Source organism: Salminus brasiliensis, chromosome 23 (genome assembly GCF_030463535.1).
Source record: "Salminus brasiliensis chromosome 23, fSalBra1.hap2, whole genome shotgun sequence".
Classification (NCBI taxonomy): Eukaryota; Metazoa; Chordata; class Actinopteri; order Characiformes; family Bryconidae; genus Salminus; species Salminus brasiliensis.
The window spans coordinates 13,176,958-13,194,150 of NC_132900.1; the positions used below are offsets into that span (position 1 = coordinate 13,176,958).

A 17,193-nucleotide genomic window follows, 5' to 3' on the forward strand; every position below is an offset into this window, starting at 1 on the left:
GTACAAACCAGCTTCACCACTGCACCAAGCCATTAATGCATTAAGTTTTTTTTCTTTCTTTATTAAGTTATGTATGTGTTTAATTAGGGTTCTTGCTCTGTTTATTGAAGTTATGTTTGTTTGCATGTGAGGGTCTACAATTGTGATAAGATGCATTAACAAGTCACCTGTACCTGGGACACTAGTACGTATCTATCTCTCTCTCTTGTTCTCTCTCTCTCTGCCTGTGTCCTTATCTCAACCCCTCTATTTATAGCCCCTCTCTCTCTCTCTCTCTCTCTGTCCATTTTCTTCGCGTTGTCTGTCTTACTGAAAAAGAAGGAGTGGGATAGCGACTGGGGGCAGGAAAGAATGCAAAGCTTTGTCTGGAAGGGATAGAGAGTGAGTGGGGATAGGACTCTCTCTCTCCCTCCCTGTCTGTCTGTCTCTTTCTCTCTCGCTCTTTGTATTGTTTTGACTGGCAGACGTCAGTGGAGGAGAGGAATCTGGAGAGAGGGGAGAGATGGAGGGATGAAGAAAGAGGAGTCTTTGTCTCATCCTTTGTTCGTGTCCTGGTGAAAGGGCAAAGAGAGGAGAAACAGGGTGGGGTGAGGAGGTGACTTTCTCTCTGCCTCTCTCTCTCTCGCTCTCTCTAGCTCTCTTGCTGGGACAGCGTGATAACATCAGAATTCATTAGTGCTTTTCTGCTTCAGGAAACCTGTTGCTGCAGTTTTGTCAGAAATTATGCACAATTTTTAAAGGAATTACAGGTGAACTTAATGCATTATATATATTACTGCACACAATACTTTTATTCTACATAAATTACAGAGAATATGCGTACATACAGGGGCTCAGCAGTTAGAGCTCCGGGCTATTGATGACAGGGTTGTGGGTTCGATACTCGGGGTTGGCAAGCTGCCACTGTTGGGCCCTTGAGCAAGGCCCTTCACCCTCTCTGCTCCCTGGGTGCTGGATTTGGCTGCCCACCGCTCTGGGGGGGTGTGTGTGCACTTACTCTAGTTCACTAGTGTGTGTGTGTTCATTAGCACAGATGGGTCAAATGCGGAGGACACATTTTGCTGCACAAATTTGTGCACCTTTACCTTTTTTACACATATATAACAAATATATAAAAGTATTGGGACACCTGCTTTTTCATTGTTTCTTCTAAAATCAAGTGTGCATTAAAAAGGGGTTGTCCTGCTTTTGTTGGAGTGACTGTCTCTCCTGTCCAGGGAAGGCTTTCTACACGATTTCAAAGCATTGCTGTGAACCTTTGATCGCATTCAGTGACAAAAGCACCAGTGAGGTCAGGCTGTTGGATGAACCCCCCGCCCCCCACAACTCATCCTAAAACATATTGGATGGAGCACCATCATTCCAGAGAACACAGTTTCACTGCTCCAGAGCTCAGTGCTGAAGGGCCTTTATACCCCTGTAGCCCACGCCTGGCATTAGGCATGGTGCCAATCCGTTCCTGTTTGTCTGCTCCAGAGAGTCCTATTCTATTGGCAATCCTTCTTAACAGGGACTAGACATGTTGTGTGTGTGCATTTGCACGTTTGTGTCAGCAATGGGTGCAACTTGAAAGCTGAATGAAAGCTGAATGCATTCATTAGAAGGTGTCCACACACATTAGGACTTCTACATGCACTTAAACTTTCAGTGGAAGTCAGTGTGCATTTCTATTGGTCCATTTATGATGGATTTTTTACACAATGTCAAGAACAACTGCTAGATTTAATAGAACCAGAAAAATAGACATATGCTATCTCTCTCTCTCTCTCTCTCTCTCTCTCTCTCTCTCTCTCTCTCTCTCTCTCATTTCTGTATTTCTATATTGTGTTTATCTATATATAGTGTTTGCCTTATAGGTTTGGATGTATGGAATTGACTATGCACCATAAGAAACCATCAAATAATTTTTGTCTGAGACTTTTCCGCTCTGATTGTATTATTTAAAAGGCTCGCACTATAATGGCTTTTGTGACATGAAACGCCATGGATTAAAGATGAGTCCCGCTCTACTGGCGCTGACATCAAGAGAAGACATATAATGATGTGTCAATTAAAAACCAAGCCGTACATATCCTCTCCCACTCACTCACTCAGTCTTTTTCTCTCTCACACATGCTTACACACGCACACACACACACACACACACACACACACACACACACATAACTGACTTTACACTGGCCCACACTCATTTAACTAAGCCTTTTTATCTGTCTCACTTTAGCCTTTTTAAATTGCGGTCTTGTCTTGTCAAATGGACATAATTCTTTTATTAAAAAGGAAAGGGAAAGCCAGGGAGAGAGAGAGAGGGAGCGAGAGAGCGAGAGTAAAGAGCTTTCTGAAGGTTGATCTCTTTAATATCTTGTGGTTGCAGTGTTATTGGATAGGGGTTTTTTTGTAAAGGAGAAGATTGAACGAGAGAAAGTGAGAGAATCGACTGTCTTCAGGCCGAGTGAGGGGTGGTGAAAGAGAGAGAGTGAGTGATGGAGAGAGAATGTTGCACTGGGGCAGGGCGTGGCCTAGAGGTGGCGAGAGAGAGAGAGAGATAGAGAGAGAGAGAGAGAGAGAATGAGTGATGGATGGAGAAAGAATAGAACAATAAAGTGGTCCCAGGGCAGGGCCTAGTCCAGGGGTGTGGTTGGGTATAAACTGCGTAGACTGATCTGCATGCCCCTCGACCTCACTCACTCCCTCCATTCCCAAGTTTCTCCTTCTCTCTTCTTATCCCTTGTCCTCCTGGTCTCAGCTCTATCACAAGCCGCCCGGCGGGGACGTCAGACGGAAGCCATGCTGACTCTACTGGTGCTCACGGCTGTGGTGCTGCTCAGCGCAGGTAAAAACTTTTATTTTGTACTTTGTATTTTATTTTGTACAAATGAAGAGTCTCGCTGCAAAGGGCTGTATTTGCATCTTTGACAATTTTAGTAAGAAAAGTTTTGAGAGGAAGAACAGCTCATGTATTATGCAAAATGCAAGGTTATTTTTTTAAATAAATGCATTATTCATTGTAATTATAGCATATAGATATGTATTTTATAGGTGTAAAGGAGACATCCAGCAGGATATAGTTTTATTAATTCAGACTTTATTTGTTGAACTAAAAACTTAAAAGACACCTGTTTTTGGTCCAGACTCCTTTCTTACTTCAATATTTTACTTCCTTAATACATCATTTCCAATACAAATAGTACCATAGCATCCAATGAGTGATATGTACTATATTCGTGTCAACATTAGTGTCACAGCAGTTGTAAATAATTTTATAATATTATTATAATGTTTATAATAATAAGTCTTAGAATGAATAACTGCATAATAAGCCTAGAGTTTATCAGGTTCATTAGGAACGTTCATATTTATTTTATTAATTATGATTATTTATTGTTGTATTTGTTATATTTATTTGTTATATGAAAACTGATATTTTGTTATATGTTTTTAAACTTTTTAAACTTTTCAGATAAGGCCACTTTTGCACTAATGGTCACCCCTGAAGCTCTTTTAACTGTTTGGTAGATTTTGCCAGGTAGTGATGCAACCAATGTGTTAACATGAGATTATCTCAGGAAATCTTTTGATAAAAATAAGAAATTAGCCATTTGTGTGTTAATGTGTTGTCTATTTAATTGGTTTATTAAAGATTGAGTCAGAACATGACAGAATAGGTTTAATTGCTGATTTGTTTGCCTTTTTTTTGTCTTTTCTGATCTGGGCCCAGTTTCCCAAAAGCATACTGGTGTTAAGAGTTGGTAGAGATTGTGATGCTCGCTCAACCAGTACACATTAAGCCAGGAATCTTATAGCTGGGCCTCCTTGTGATGTACTTTGGATTATCTTACCTTCTCTATTCTGTACGCATTAATCAAATAGATTAAACAATCATTTTTCAAATGAATATTGTAAACAAGAAATATCTGGTGTGAGAATGTGCAAAAATATGCAAATTTGTCTTAAACCTTTTTATAAAGCAGCATAAACTTATGACAGCTTTTACAATTTTAATGTACATAATGCATGAGCTTGCAAGAAATAATTGCATTAAACTGACAAGTGTTTTTTTGATGGAGACAAATTTGACTTACTTAAAATTTGCCTACTATTTTAATTGCTTACATATTTCTTTTACTTTAGTGACCATTTTAGTGAGATTATTTTTATATGGTGTAACATGAGATTGACTAACCAGGCGTGGATGTAAAATATTAAGAATAATTTAATAAAAGGAGCAGTGCTAAAGGTAAGCCAGAGCACAATTATCAAGCCAACAGGAATTGGCAATACCTCACAAAGGTTCAGGAAACTGAACAGGTATAAATACAGGTATTACAGGTATAAATACAAGTATTACTGGCCACAGAGATTGGTTAGTAAGTGAGTTGAAGCCAGAAATATTGGTTGAGGTGGATTATGGGAGTTAGTTGAGGCACTCGGTGGAGGCAGTGGGAGAACCTGGAAACATAGCATATGAAGAATTATTTTACAAAATAAATTTGTTCATTTTAATTTGTTTATTTCCAGTAGTTTCATAATTTATTACAGATACTATCATGCTGCCACTATGGCCCGGAGGTTGTGAGTTCGAGTCCCGAGCCATGCAGCTTTGCCATCAGCAGCCGGCGTCTGAGAGAGCACAATTGGCCATGCTCTCTCTGGGTAGATAGATGGCGCTCTCTCCCCCTCATCACTCTAAAGCGATGTGGGCTGGCACAGGCTGGCTGGCACAGGCTGGCTGGCACAGGCGTCTGTTAGCTGATGCAGCAGAGCTGAGGACCTGCCGCTTTCCTCCGGATGTGTCGGCAGCAGTTAGAAAAGAGGCAGTGGCTGATTTCACGTTTTAAAGGAGTGTTAAGTTCTTACTTACCTAGCGTCGGGAGCATTGCTAGTGCTAGGGTGAGCAACAGGTTAATTAGCAGTACCAAATAGGAAGAAAAAGGGAGAAATTTGAGTAAAAATATTATTAAATATTTTTTGAGTAAAAAATAGTGTAAATTATAATGAATATTTTAATAGCCTATTTCTGTAAAATGGGATGCAGTTATTTGTCATATATAATTATATATATTGTATAATAAAAAGGATAACAGAGGTGATTATAGAGTTATAATTGTGTTAATGGTGTTTTATTGTCTTTAAAAGCTGCAAAAACTACTTTTGCTTCACATTCGGTCTGACACTCCTTCAACTCCTCCAGCTCCAGATGTTTTCAGTTCTATGATCCTCAGCTTTAATGGCGTTGAATTTGTCTGCCCATCTGCACAGAACAGTAATGAGAAGATTTAGTGACTTTTAAACTGTGATCCAGTTTATTACTATGCTAACATTTCTGACTGTGTGTGTGTGTGTGTTTTCCAGCACCCCGGTCAGATGCTATAGTGGTGTATACAGGCTGGGAGAGGCATGCTCTCGTGGGCTCGGATGTCCGGCTGTCCTGCTCTTTCTTCTCCTGGCGATGGACTTCTGAAGATGTCACCTTCTCCTGGAGCTACAGACCAGATGGGGCCAAAGACAGCATTTCAGTACGAACACACTCACACGAGCACACACTCACTCGCTCCTTCGCTCACTTGCTTGCTCACTCTCATCACAGAGTCTCCTAGAGCTGTAGATCAGACAGGCCAGAGACATCATCTCACTTCTCATTCAGGCACATGTTTCATACGGAACAGTATTTACAGCACGTGCACAGGCCAGCCTTAAAGCTCCAAACCATATGCAACACAAAACGGCACCTTAGCGGCTCACGCACACTCCCAGACATTTGATTAAGTCTTGGTGTTTATTAGGTATTCAAAGGCCATATCAAAAGTTTGCAGCTGTAACGAAAACACAAGCAGAAGTTGATATAGCCTTCCACAAGCACAGTATCCAATCAACACATGATGAATGATGTGTATGTCACATAATGAGTGGAACCCTTAAAGGAACGTCTTCAGTAACTTTACTTGGGGAACATAATTGGGAGAAAGTTTTTTGTTGCAGTTGTTGCTGCATTGCACTCTCTGTCTGACTCCAGACTTTAAACTTATTTTTTTCTATTTAAAACCTAGTGAGCTGTAAGGTCCCCAGAACCACCCATATTGATCTTGAATATATGGCCATGGAGTTGAATGCATTCTATATATACAAATTAATATTTTGTATTTCATAATACATTTCAAATACATTGCATTCCATTCCAAAATACATTGTCTGTATATGACAATGACATTGTCTGTATATTTAAAAATATTTATAAAACAAAGAGGGGAATACTAAACAATAATATGTAGCATATCTTAAAGTTAAGTATCAGCAAATATACATAACATAACATGTCAAAGACAAGTTGTATAGGTACAGATACACATGCAGTTTAAAACATGCTAAAATATAAGAAAATATTATATTATTTTATATTGTTCATTTTGTATATGGCACATATATGTTAAAAAACATTTAAATGTATTATAAAAGTAAAGATATAATTGGATAATTTGATATACATTACAGCTATGTATTTAAAAACATATATAAAACATATTTTTTGGCTAATTTCATATATGGCATATTTAAAAAATATTTGACATTATATATATATATATATATATATATATATATACAGTATATTTGATACATGTAAATTGACCTTAATTTAAAGGAATTGGCCACCAACAACCCGTTTAGTAATTAGCAACAGAAATTAACTACTGAAATCTGAAAAATATAAACTTTGTTTCTAGCTCAGCCATTCAGCCGTAAGTAATGTGTGAGCAAACGTAAATTATGCCACACATTTCATTAGGGGGCTAGTTGTAACAATCACTAAAATGTCTGGTAAAATTATAAAAGTACAATAAATCCATACAGTTTTCACGTTTTAACCAAATTGGCTTTTTAGCTTAAATACACAAAATATCTGCATCATATGTCACCCCTTCTCAAATTCACATTTCCTTGATTTTGGGAAAATCCTCTACAGAAAACTAAAATGTAAACATTCTCTGCACATTTTGAATCACATTTAATGTTTCTTTTTTTTCAAAGCTGTTGCATTAATTTACTTGATTGGCTAGTTTGCTAAAGTTAGTTTGCTAACCCATATGGAAAAAATATATAGACACGTCTTTTTATACATTTTAAATACCTTTTAAATACATTGCAACTACTGCTCACACATGGAAATGTTCAGAATAAATTGTGTATATACCAAATATAATTTAAACTATACATACTATATGGAAAAAAAATTAAAGACAGATAAGTAGCATATCTGCAAGTTAAATATTAGCAAATATACATAGCAAAAACAAGTTTCCTCAGTTCAGATACAAAGTAAATGTGCAACTGGATCATCTGATATACAGCACAACTAATACAAATGCATTTTAAAGTGCTAAAGTTGGTAAGTTTTGGGAATTTGGGGATTTAGAGATTTACAGTGGGTGAATGAACAGTTGAAGCAGTAACATCAGTTGAATTAGCCATTCTGTTTGCAGCAGGGCCATTATCAGTGCTGTGGTTGCTCACATAACCAACAAACAGTGCAGGATCATCTTTTAGAGGCTGTGCATGTGACAGAAGTACATAAAGATGTGGCCTGATGACTCCGAATGAACATATTAGGCTTTTGCAGGGACAGTCGCACAGTACACTGATACTATTTGTTAAAATAGTTGCGGCCCTTCCCACTCAGAAAGACTACTGCTTTAGTATGAATGAAAACATTTCAAGGACTGCTGCTTTAAAATATATGTAAAAATATATTTATTTATTTTTATATATGGCAAATATGTGTTTAAAAATACATTTAAAATCTATTTAATAAACACATTTTTGGCCATTTTCATACATTGCAAAAAAAAAACAAAAACAAAAAAAAATCAAAACAAAACAAAAATATATATAAATGCATTTTGGCATAGATTTTATCAAAGAACAATAAAACTAATGTAATTTATCACCGACACATTTCTGAAGAACCTGTGTATGAATGAACAATGAACAATTAAACTTTCTAAATATATATGGCGGAATATAGACCTCTCTCATTATTTACTTTGTTTACTCTCTGTTTATTTTAAACAGTTTAAGTTTTTATTTTGATATGTTTCTGCAAACTGGCTCAGTTGGAATATCTGTCATGCTGTGTAGAAATTATGAAGTTGTAAGCGGTCTGGTCAGTCAAAGTTTCTTGTTTATTTCTCCACAACTAAATTTGTTTGCCCACTAAATGGTATAGTACTCGTGTTGTCGACTGATGTCTATGTGATTGCTCAGATTTTCCATTACACTGGCGGAGCTCCCTACGTGGACAATAAGGGACCATTCCGGGACCGCTTGGAGTTTGTGGGGAATCCTGCTCGCCGTGATGGATCAATTCTAATCCGGAATCTCGACTTCAGTGACAACGGGACCTTCACCTGCGACGCCAAGAACCCTCCCGACATAGTGGGCCGTCCTTCCAGTGTACGACTTCTGGTGTTTGAGAAAGGTATGAAGTGCACATTACTGCAGGGTTTCCAGTACAGCAGTTTCATTCATTTATTATAAATGTTTAGCTCAATACTTTTTCTAATATTTTTTTATTTCAATATGTAGGAGTACAGTAATAACACACTGAAACATAGTAATAGTGGAATGTAAAGGTCAATATGCATCATTGAAATGTGACTGTGCAGAATAGAATCCAATCTCACCACTTAATTTTTGGTTCAGAATATTTTAAGAATATGGAAACCGGTACCCTAAGTCCAATCACATATTGGTTCAGTTGCCTGGAGGAGAATTGTCTGGACCGGTCTCCAGTGTGTGGAACAGGGGAATCATGGACTATGATTTCCATTTAAGCAGATGTAGTGTTCCTGCCTGAAGGGGGAATTGAAACCGGTAACCAGTGTGTAGAACAGGAGTGTTATCCACGCATTGAAAATGGGAATTCAAGACCAGTGCCAAAAGCTCTTTTTTTAATGCTCATATCTACTAATAGCGACAAAAGGTTTATAAAATGTTGAAAGCTGAATGATCTCTGTAGAGAAATGTAACATTATGTCAATGGGGTAACAAATAGAGCGCAGTAGCCCAGAGCTGCCTAAATGTTAATCATTTTAGTGATCTGGAATGTCTAATCCAGTGCATATACAAACTAAAAGCAATACAAAAGTATTCAATTCCAAGATTGGGCCAATTATAATAATAATAATAATAATAATAACAATAATAATTGTGATGAAATGTTCCCATTGTCTGCGGATATATCTCTTGCTGATCTTTTCATCTTTTCTTTCTCTCTTTGCATAGTTCCAATCCAGGCCGGAGTGATAACGGGAGCGATCATTGGGGTGGTTTTGGGTTTGCTGATTCTGGTGGTGGCTATTTACTATCTGATGCGTTTCCTGGTGGCCAGACGCGTCTTCAGCCTGAGCATGAGGTCAGTTTGGGAACGTCTACTGCCTCAGGCACGTCCCGAACCTCTGCCTGGCGTAGACGTGCACACACATGTACACACACGCACCCTCACCAAGATCTTGCCCAAGTCCCCTCAGCTTTTGGATAAACGTAAGCATATACACTTACACACCTTCAGCAAGGCCAAAGCCCATCCTTTACCCAGCCATGATGCACCCACACACATCCATGCCAAGGCCAAGGCAGGGCCACTATTCCCTTTTCCGGTGGTTAAGCCGAAGAGTTAACTAGCAGTTCACTCTTCTGACCACCAGAGGGCCACTGCACTCACGCGAAGTTTATCTTTCTGTTTCCTCAGCAAACATGGCAAGAAAGGCAAAGGAAAAGAAGGATCACAGCAAAGACAGGCAAGTGCTCACCTGCTGCCATACACACTCTCCCACCATACGCACACATACCAAATCACCAACAAACAACCAGATCAGCCAATCAGAATCTTCGATATTTATGAATGATCCCACGATTGTGGTGACATTTACATAAGTACACAAGTAAAGTATTAATTAAAAAGATCATTTTTAAATCAATCAGTCCTTAATGTGATCATGCCATTAGCATGTATGCTAGTTTTGCTAATTATTTGCTAAACAACTCAACCCTGTTAAACAGCAACCTATACATCACCCTTAGAATGTATTTTAGAATATATATGTGGTCTATGTAGTGTTACTGTAGAAGAAGCTACCTACTGCTAGTAGCTACTGTATTGTTGTGATTATTATTATTATTATTATTATTATTATCATTATAGTTAATATTACATTACATTCCATTTTGCTGAGGAGCTCAAATCCTCTGCTCTGCTAGCTGAGACTTCCCTGCCAAACCTGTCAATCATGGCATTTGACAGCATGCATATGAAGGTCATTTCCCAAATGCATATCCTGGCATGTCCTGAATATACACATTTCAGTCTGTCTGTCCTTTTTCAAAGGCTGCTGTCTGTGCGTCCAGATGGAGACAGCAGAGGATTGTAGATTCATTCTCTACCTCAGTGATTATACTGTACTCCTGTATAATGTATGCCATCTTTATGCTAGATATGTAGCACATCTACAATATCAAAATCTACTATAGAGATTGTGAAACCAACAAACACTATATATACTATATATATATATATACACACAAACATACACAGTTAGTGGATATGCACTCAGGAACTATAATGAAGGCAATAGATGTCAAATTATCCTCCAGCACAATACAGAAATGATGGAGAAATCAGATCATTTTTATTTCTATTCAGAGGAATAATTTTATGAAAACTAACCAGGATTCGGTCTGTTGTTAAGAATGAAAAGCGGCAGCTTTCTTACAAGACTTTTACATTGGAAAGGTAGCTGTTAGCTGTTAAACTGTAACACACAAGGTCATATGTACATTAAGGGCTGTTAATGGCCTTAAATATGTATGTTTAATGAAGGACAGCAAAAATATTTAATAAATAAATATGCATTGGCTTAGTCATAACATACTAGTTGGACCTTCAAATGTTAGATTCTTGTTATCTACCAAGCTCTTTCCAGCAGCTAGCACTGAACTGCTACGAACACTGCTTTCACAAGCTACAGATTCCATAAGGATGCTAGCAGAAGCTAGTGTTATCAAGGCCTCGCTTACCGGTTCAACACACAACCATATATATATATATCTTTACTAGACATATTTCAGCACACCAGACTTTGTGGACGGCGAGTTCTTGTGCAGAAACCAGACTGAGATTCGTCGTGTAAATATCCAATTATCCTGTACTGTCATAAGCTGGCATTCAAATGGAGTTCAACATGCAACCCCATTCGTTCAATCTCTCTCTCTCCATCTCTCTCTGTCTCTCACACCCACACACAACCACACAACCACACACACACCCCATACTTCCTTACTATCTGTCTCTGTTTCTCATTTGTGCTTCTCCATCCTCATTTTTCTCATTATTTTGTCTCTTTTGGGTGTTTTGGTTTTTTTTTTTCCATTTTCTCGCTTGCTGTCTCTCTTCTCTACAGGTGCACATTAAGATGCTGTTGGATTTTATGATTGGCATTTATTACTGGATATAAATACTAACAGTGTAATCATCCACAGGCAACACATTACCTCTCTCACATTGCTGTTCTTTATGGGGAAAAATGATCTAAATAGACTGAAAAAGCTTCACAAAAACGATTCCTGTCTTCCTCTGCAGTCATCTATCTATCTATCTATCTATCTATCTATCTATCTATCTATCTATCTATCTATCTATCTATCTACTCTTCTCATTCACCCCATTTGTTTATGTGTATATTGCCTCCTGTCAGCTTCAGTCTTTACTTCTTTCTTTTTCCCCTCTTTCTTTCTTTTTTTCTTTTTCTCCCTCTCGGTTTGCTGAAGTCCACTCTCTGTCCACTTTCCCAGTTTCCCAGTAAATGATTTATTTGCTGGCGTTTTAGGATCGTTTTTTCACTGATCAGAGCGACATAACCTGAAAGAAAACCTTAAAGAAAAGAGCACTGAATGAACAGAATGGCCCCAAGACGAGCCAGAGGCTACACTCCAGTAGGCTGAGATTCACTGTAGATGAACCTGAATCAGAAAGTGTGAACTTCAAATAAAGTAGAAGCTAAAATATCACAGTCCATCTCACTGCATGGAAGTGGTCATGATTGATGTATCCGTGCTCCGCCCACAAATGCGAATACTACCCATTTAGTCTAACTGTTTTTTTTAGTCTCAGCTATTCCTCAGTTAGCTAATCGCTACAATTTTGGTTAGAATTGCAGCGTAATGGTGAGTTTTCAGTTAATGAAAATTCGTATGGGTTGGAAAGGACAACAACAATAAGAAGTTGCCACCGTGCTGACGATAGCTTGATCAAGCTACATGGTGGGGTTCAGCAGTGTGAGCTATCACACAGATAAATAAACCTAGATAAATAAATGGCACCTGAATCACTTGAAAAAAAGACTTCTCATTTGGTTCAATGGGATTTTTTTTGTCCACCTTCTGAAAAGCTTTTCCAACCTGGAATCAGCTGCAACAAAAGAAGGTGGGGCACGGATAAGTCAGTTAGACTCACTCTTCTAGGATATACTGCATTGTTAATATCTATTATGTAATATTATGTAAGTCTTACATAAAGGCCTCCTGTATACTGAGAAGGCTCGAGAGTCAGGTGTGCGAGGGTTCTTGTGTGTGTAGGTGCTGTGATTGTCATGCTGTCACTCTCGCTCTGACTGACTGACGGCTTCCTGTTTTGTCCTCCCTTCCAGAAACCGAAAGTTCCCCTCGTTTACCTCTCCTTCTAACAGCTCGTTCTCCTTTTTTCCCCCCACTTCTTTTCCACCTCTCTCTGGCTTCCATAACGAACACTACCTCGTTCTCCTTCTCCATCTCTGTTAATCACCGCCTTAAGACGCTTAACCAGACACCTTCTCTTCTTTTCTTTCGCTCTCTCTCTCTCTCTCTCTCTCTCTCTCTCTCTCTCTCTCTTTTGCTCTCTCTCTACCTTCTTTGGCTCTTCCTCTCTCTTACTTTCCCTACTTCTTATTCTCAGTTCTTTCTCTTTTTTCTCTCTCTCTCTCTCTCTCTCTCTCTCTCTCTCTCTCTCTCTCTCTCTCTCTCTCTTTTTCTCTCTCTCTCCCTCTCACTCCCGCCATAGTGACTCTATCCTCCCCTCCCCACGCTCCCTCTCTCTCCCCAGGCTTCTGTTCTGGTGGACGTGGCCAAGCAGAAGGCGGCGGCGTCTGAGAAGAAGAAGCAGGAGTCACGCAGGGAAAAGAAATAGGGGTCGGGGAGCAGAGAGCTAGAGCGGCGGGGCGAGGGGTCCAAGCACCTGTCCCCAGCCCAGGACAGGCAGGCCAGGGATGACAGGGTCCTTATGACCATCGAGCTGGAGCTCATGAAACAAGAGCAGGTCGCAGGAGGAGACGGAGGAGAGAAGGCCAAAAGCAGGCCCGCTGCCCTTCTCTCCGCCCTTTCCGGCCTTGGCCGTAAAATCGCTCTCCGCTGAACGGGCGAGGGATGTAAGGGGGGTGAGGAGAAGGAGGAGAAGGAGGAGGATAGGTCTTAAAGAAGTGGAGGAGGAGTGTAAGCCCTAGTTCAAGTCTATGGTCAGAAACATACTGGACATCCTAAGTGCATAAATGCAGTCGCTTTAAGCTAGACAAACTCACTGCTTGCGTTAGTGCTATGTGTTACAGGAAGAAGTGATTTCATTACTGTAACACATAGCCCCTCCCCCGACACTGGTCATAACACGGCTTGGAGATGTAACTGCTGTGCAAACCACATTGAAGCAAGAGGCCGCTATAACAGGTATATAACCTGTTAGGTAGGGTATAGGTAAAATAGCACACACTCCTGAACTGTGTGTTATATCATCGTTTGGAAGAATAGTAGCTTTACCAATACTGAATTGCACTCTGTCGCCACCTTGAGCGTTTGTGGTGCATTACGTCTGCATGTACTTGCATGAGGTATGTTTCTGGCCAGATGTGTGGTAATGTTTCACAGATGTTTCACAGTTTGGTGCTCAAATGAGCCCAATATCATCCAATTTCCAAAGAATATAAAAAAATGTATGGCTTAAAATATTTAGCATCAGAGGTAACTGTAGATTGAAGAACTCTAAAACACACCTACACACAAAACAGTGCAGTTGGGTGAACGTGTAAGGTTGTTATTCTGCCACCCCTCTCTCTCTCTCTCTCTCTCTCTCTCTCTCTCTCTCTCTCTCTCTCTCAAAGACTCACTCAATCATCCACCCTTTCTTTCTCTCTGGATAATCAGTAGCTCACCGCCAACCTTGCCCCACAGACACTTCTACAGACACAACAAACACACTTTGACACACACACACACACACACACACATGTTCGTTCTCTTTCTTCAGATTTCTTATTTCTTATTTCTGTAATGGTCTCTCTAAAGAGGGGGCTCTTTCCCCCCATTTGATTTTCTGGACTGCTCTGCAAGTTCTATATTAACGGTCTCCTTCTTCTCTTTTTCTCGATCTCCTCCCCTCCCTCTCTCCTTGTCTTCTTCTTTCTCTGTATCCATCTCCGTTTGCTCCTCTTGCTCTCTAAACCCGTCTCATTTCTCCTTAATCTCTCATAATTGATCCACCGGTGGTCTGCCATCACCCTGCCCTGTTCTGCTATAGGCCGGCCCTTCAAAGTAACCCAACCCAGCCTCTTCCCATTCATTCATTAAGGGCTACATAATACACAAAAAACACACACATGCACACAAAAGAGAGACACACTGTTCGTAGTGAAATCCACATCTACATCAAATACCAACAAGCTCCATAAGCTCATGCACGCACGCACGCACGCACACACACACACACACACACACACACACACACACACACCCTCTAAACGCCATGTGATTGATTGTTTTAGCTCATGCCCCAGTCTAGAGCAGCCCCCATCCCATCTGCAGAACGAATTTTAAATCCATGTGCACCACTAAAAAAAGACCCATCTCTCTCACTCTCACTCTCACTCTCTCTCTCGCTCTCTCGCTGTGGGGATGAGGGTATTTTTGGTTTAGTTGAGGTGTAACGCGGCACACTCGCAGCTGCACCCATTGGCGGGGAGGAGTGTGTTTGTGTGTGTTACCATGCGTGTGTGTGTGGCGCTCTGACTGCAGTGACTGACCCCAAATGAATGACGTTGATACTGCTGGCAGAGTGTGTGAACATGCACTTGGGTACACACATACAAATGCACACTGGCGGAGAGTGGGGACTACAACAGTAACTATATATATATATATATATATATATATATATATATATATATATATATATATATATAGTTTTAAGCATTTTAGCCATGCTTAAAACTAGGAGTCCCTCCTCTCTCTCCTCCCCTTTCATTCACTCTGACTGTTTTGTTCTGAGGTGAGTTTTTTTTTTAATATCCACACATTTCTTAGAAACTCATTCTCTCCATCCAAAACCATCATGGTTTTGCCATCACTCCTCCTTCCATAAGCCCCGCCTCCACTCTTCTGGTCTCCCTCTTTCATGCCTCCCTCCTGCTGGTTTGAAAGATGCACTTCTCAGCCCGCCATCTACCGCCCTCAACAGGGAACGACTCTCATTCGGCCTCATCCTTGTCCCGACGACGGCAAAGCCAAAAGCGCTAATACACCTAGCTCTCTGCTGACCACGAAAGATATGTGTTTTCCCACGTGTTTGTTTGTGTACATATGTTCCTAGTGCGACAACACGTCTGTAACCCTTTCGAGATGTTAAGACAACAACACATAGAAGCAACGGTGAAAAAAGTGACCCATCACTGTATTTAGCTAATGCTAGTTAAGACAAGCCGTGCAATAGTACACCAGACCTTGTGTGGGAAGCGGAAATGTAATTGTATTTAATGATATTTATATCTGCACTTTGTTTTGACTGACATGGTTGGACTCATATGGCTGCTTTTCTATACGTCCTGTTTTTGTCCCATCAAGGTGTTAGCATGCTAGGCTACAGGAAGTCCTCCCACCGGGAGAGAAAAGTAATGGCTAAGTGGGCGAACGCATAGAACCAATGTTCATAAAGTGTGACCAGGACTTGGAGGGAATTCATATCTGAGTGAGAAGTCAAGCCAAAGTCCAAAGTCCTTTAAACATCATCATCACTTAAGATATGATTCCTATGGCCAAGTCTTGGTCCCCGGAAACATACTGTGAGCTGTGGATGGGCTCCGTTTTGGAATGCTAAAGGGGTCCAATGCGCCCTAGAACTGCAAGGTGCTTCTGGGAATTGCAGAGGTTGCTACACACCGAAAGTTTTGAAAGTTAGATGTTTTTATGCATCTGAGAATAGAACAGCCACATGCTTCCTTCCATTAAAACCCCATTAAAATACGGGATAGTTTCCATGTTGTATGTATTGTGTACCTTTGTATGAACAGCTATGAATTTTCTGATAACACTCCTTTTCCCATATATGTCATTCACAGTTTCTAATGTTTTTTTAGGTTTATTTTGGATGTTAACTGAACTAGGCGATTAAGGTTGATTATTTGTTCTGTAAAATGTGTTGTAAAAAGTAAAATAAATCTCAAGTTAAAAATTGTAGTCATTTAAGGAGAAACACCAATAAAATCAGAAGTGACCTGTCTCCAATTTATTTCCTTCACCCATTTTGTGCTGTAGCATGTGAGTGTGTTTGTACAAAAAACTGTGTCCAACAACTGGTTAGATTGTTCAGGTTAAGCAAGCATAGGGAAGATAGATGGAAACCTGCAGAATTCCGACATAGTTTGATTGTTAAGCTGTAAACCTAGCATCTCTGAGTGGTTAGAAAAAAGAAGGTAAGATTTTGAGAGTTAAAGAAAAAAAATGCATTATACAATTTTTTTGTTAATACTTGTTAATTTTGTTAATACTTGTTAAAACTTTAAACTTAATGCATTTATAAAAAATATAAAACAAATAAAATGAAAGCAAAAAAAAAATTACACATTGTAAGAAAATATGACAGCATGACAATCTCTGCACTTACACACAATGTGTCTCACTATGGTGGAGTCAGGGTAGCTTTCTGGTGAGCCAAATCAAATGCCCAACTCTGCCTGCAGCACAGCTATACAACAGCTTTGCAATAATATGCTGCAACTGCCTTTTTCAAATCCCACCAAATTTTCTATGGGGTTAAAGTCAGGCAACTGCCAAGACCACTCCAGAGTCGTCCAGGACTTCTTCTGAAACCAATCCTTGGTGGGCTTTGAGGTATGCTTGGGATCATTGTCC

General features: G+C 39.8%; 1 protein-coding gene across 3 annotated transcripts; it reads left to right on the forward strand.

Annotated features, from left to right (window-relative positions):
* Positions 1-2,665: 2,665 nt before the first annotated feature.
* Positions 2,666-16,561, forward strand: mpz (myelin protein zero). 3 transcript variants are annotated; one of them, XM_072668797.1, is made up of 6 exons: positions 2,666-2,833; positions 5,353-5,516; positions 8,257-8,470; positions 9,277-9,406; positions 9,743-9,791; positions 13,127-16,561. In XM_072668797.1, exons 1-6 carry the CDS (start codon positions 2,668-2,670, stop codon positions 13,208-13,210), a joined length of 807 nt encoding a protein of 268 aa, XP_072524898.1. In that variant the 5' UTR covers positions 2,666-2,667; the 3' UTR covers positions 13,211-16,561. The 3 variants fall into 3 exon arrangements, with proteins under 3 accessions (XP_072524898.1, XP_072524900.1, XP_072524899.1); XM_072668799.1 differs by having other exon boundaries at positions 2,667-2,833; positions 14,588-16,561; XM_072668798.1 differs by lacking the exon at positions 13,127-16,561 and adding an exon at positions 12,696-13,115 and having other exon boundaries at positions 2,667-2,833.
* The last annotated feature ends 632 nt before the right edge of the window (positions 16,562-17,193 follow it).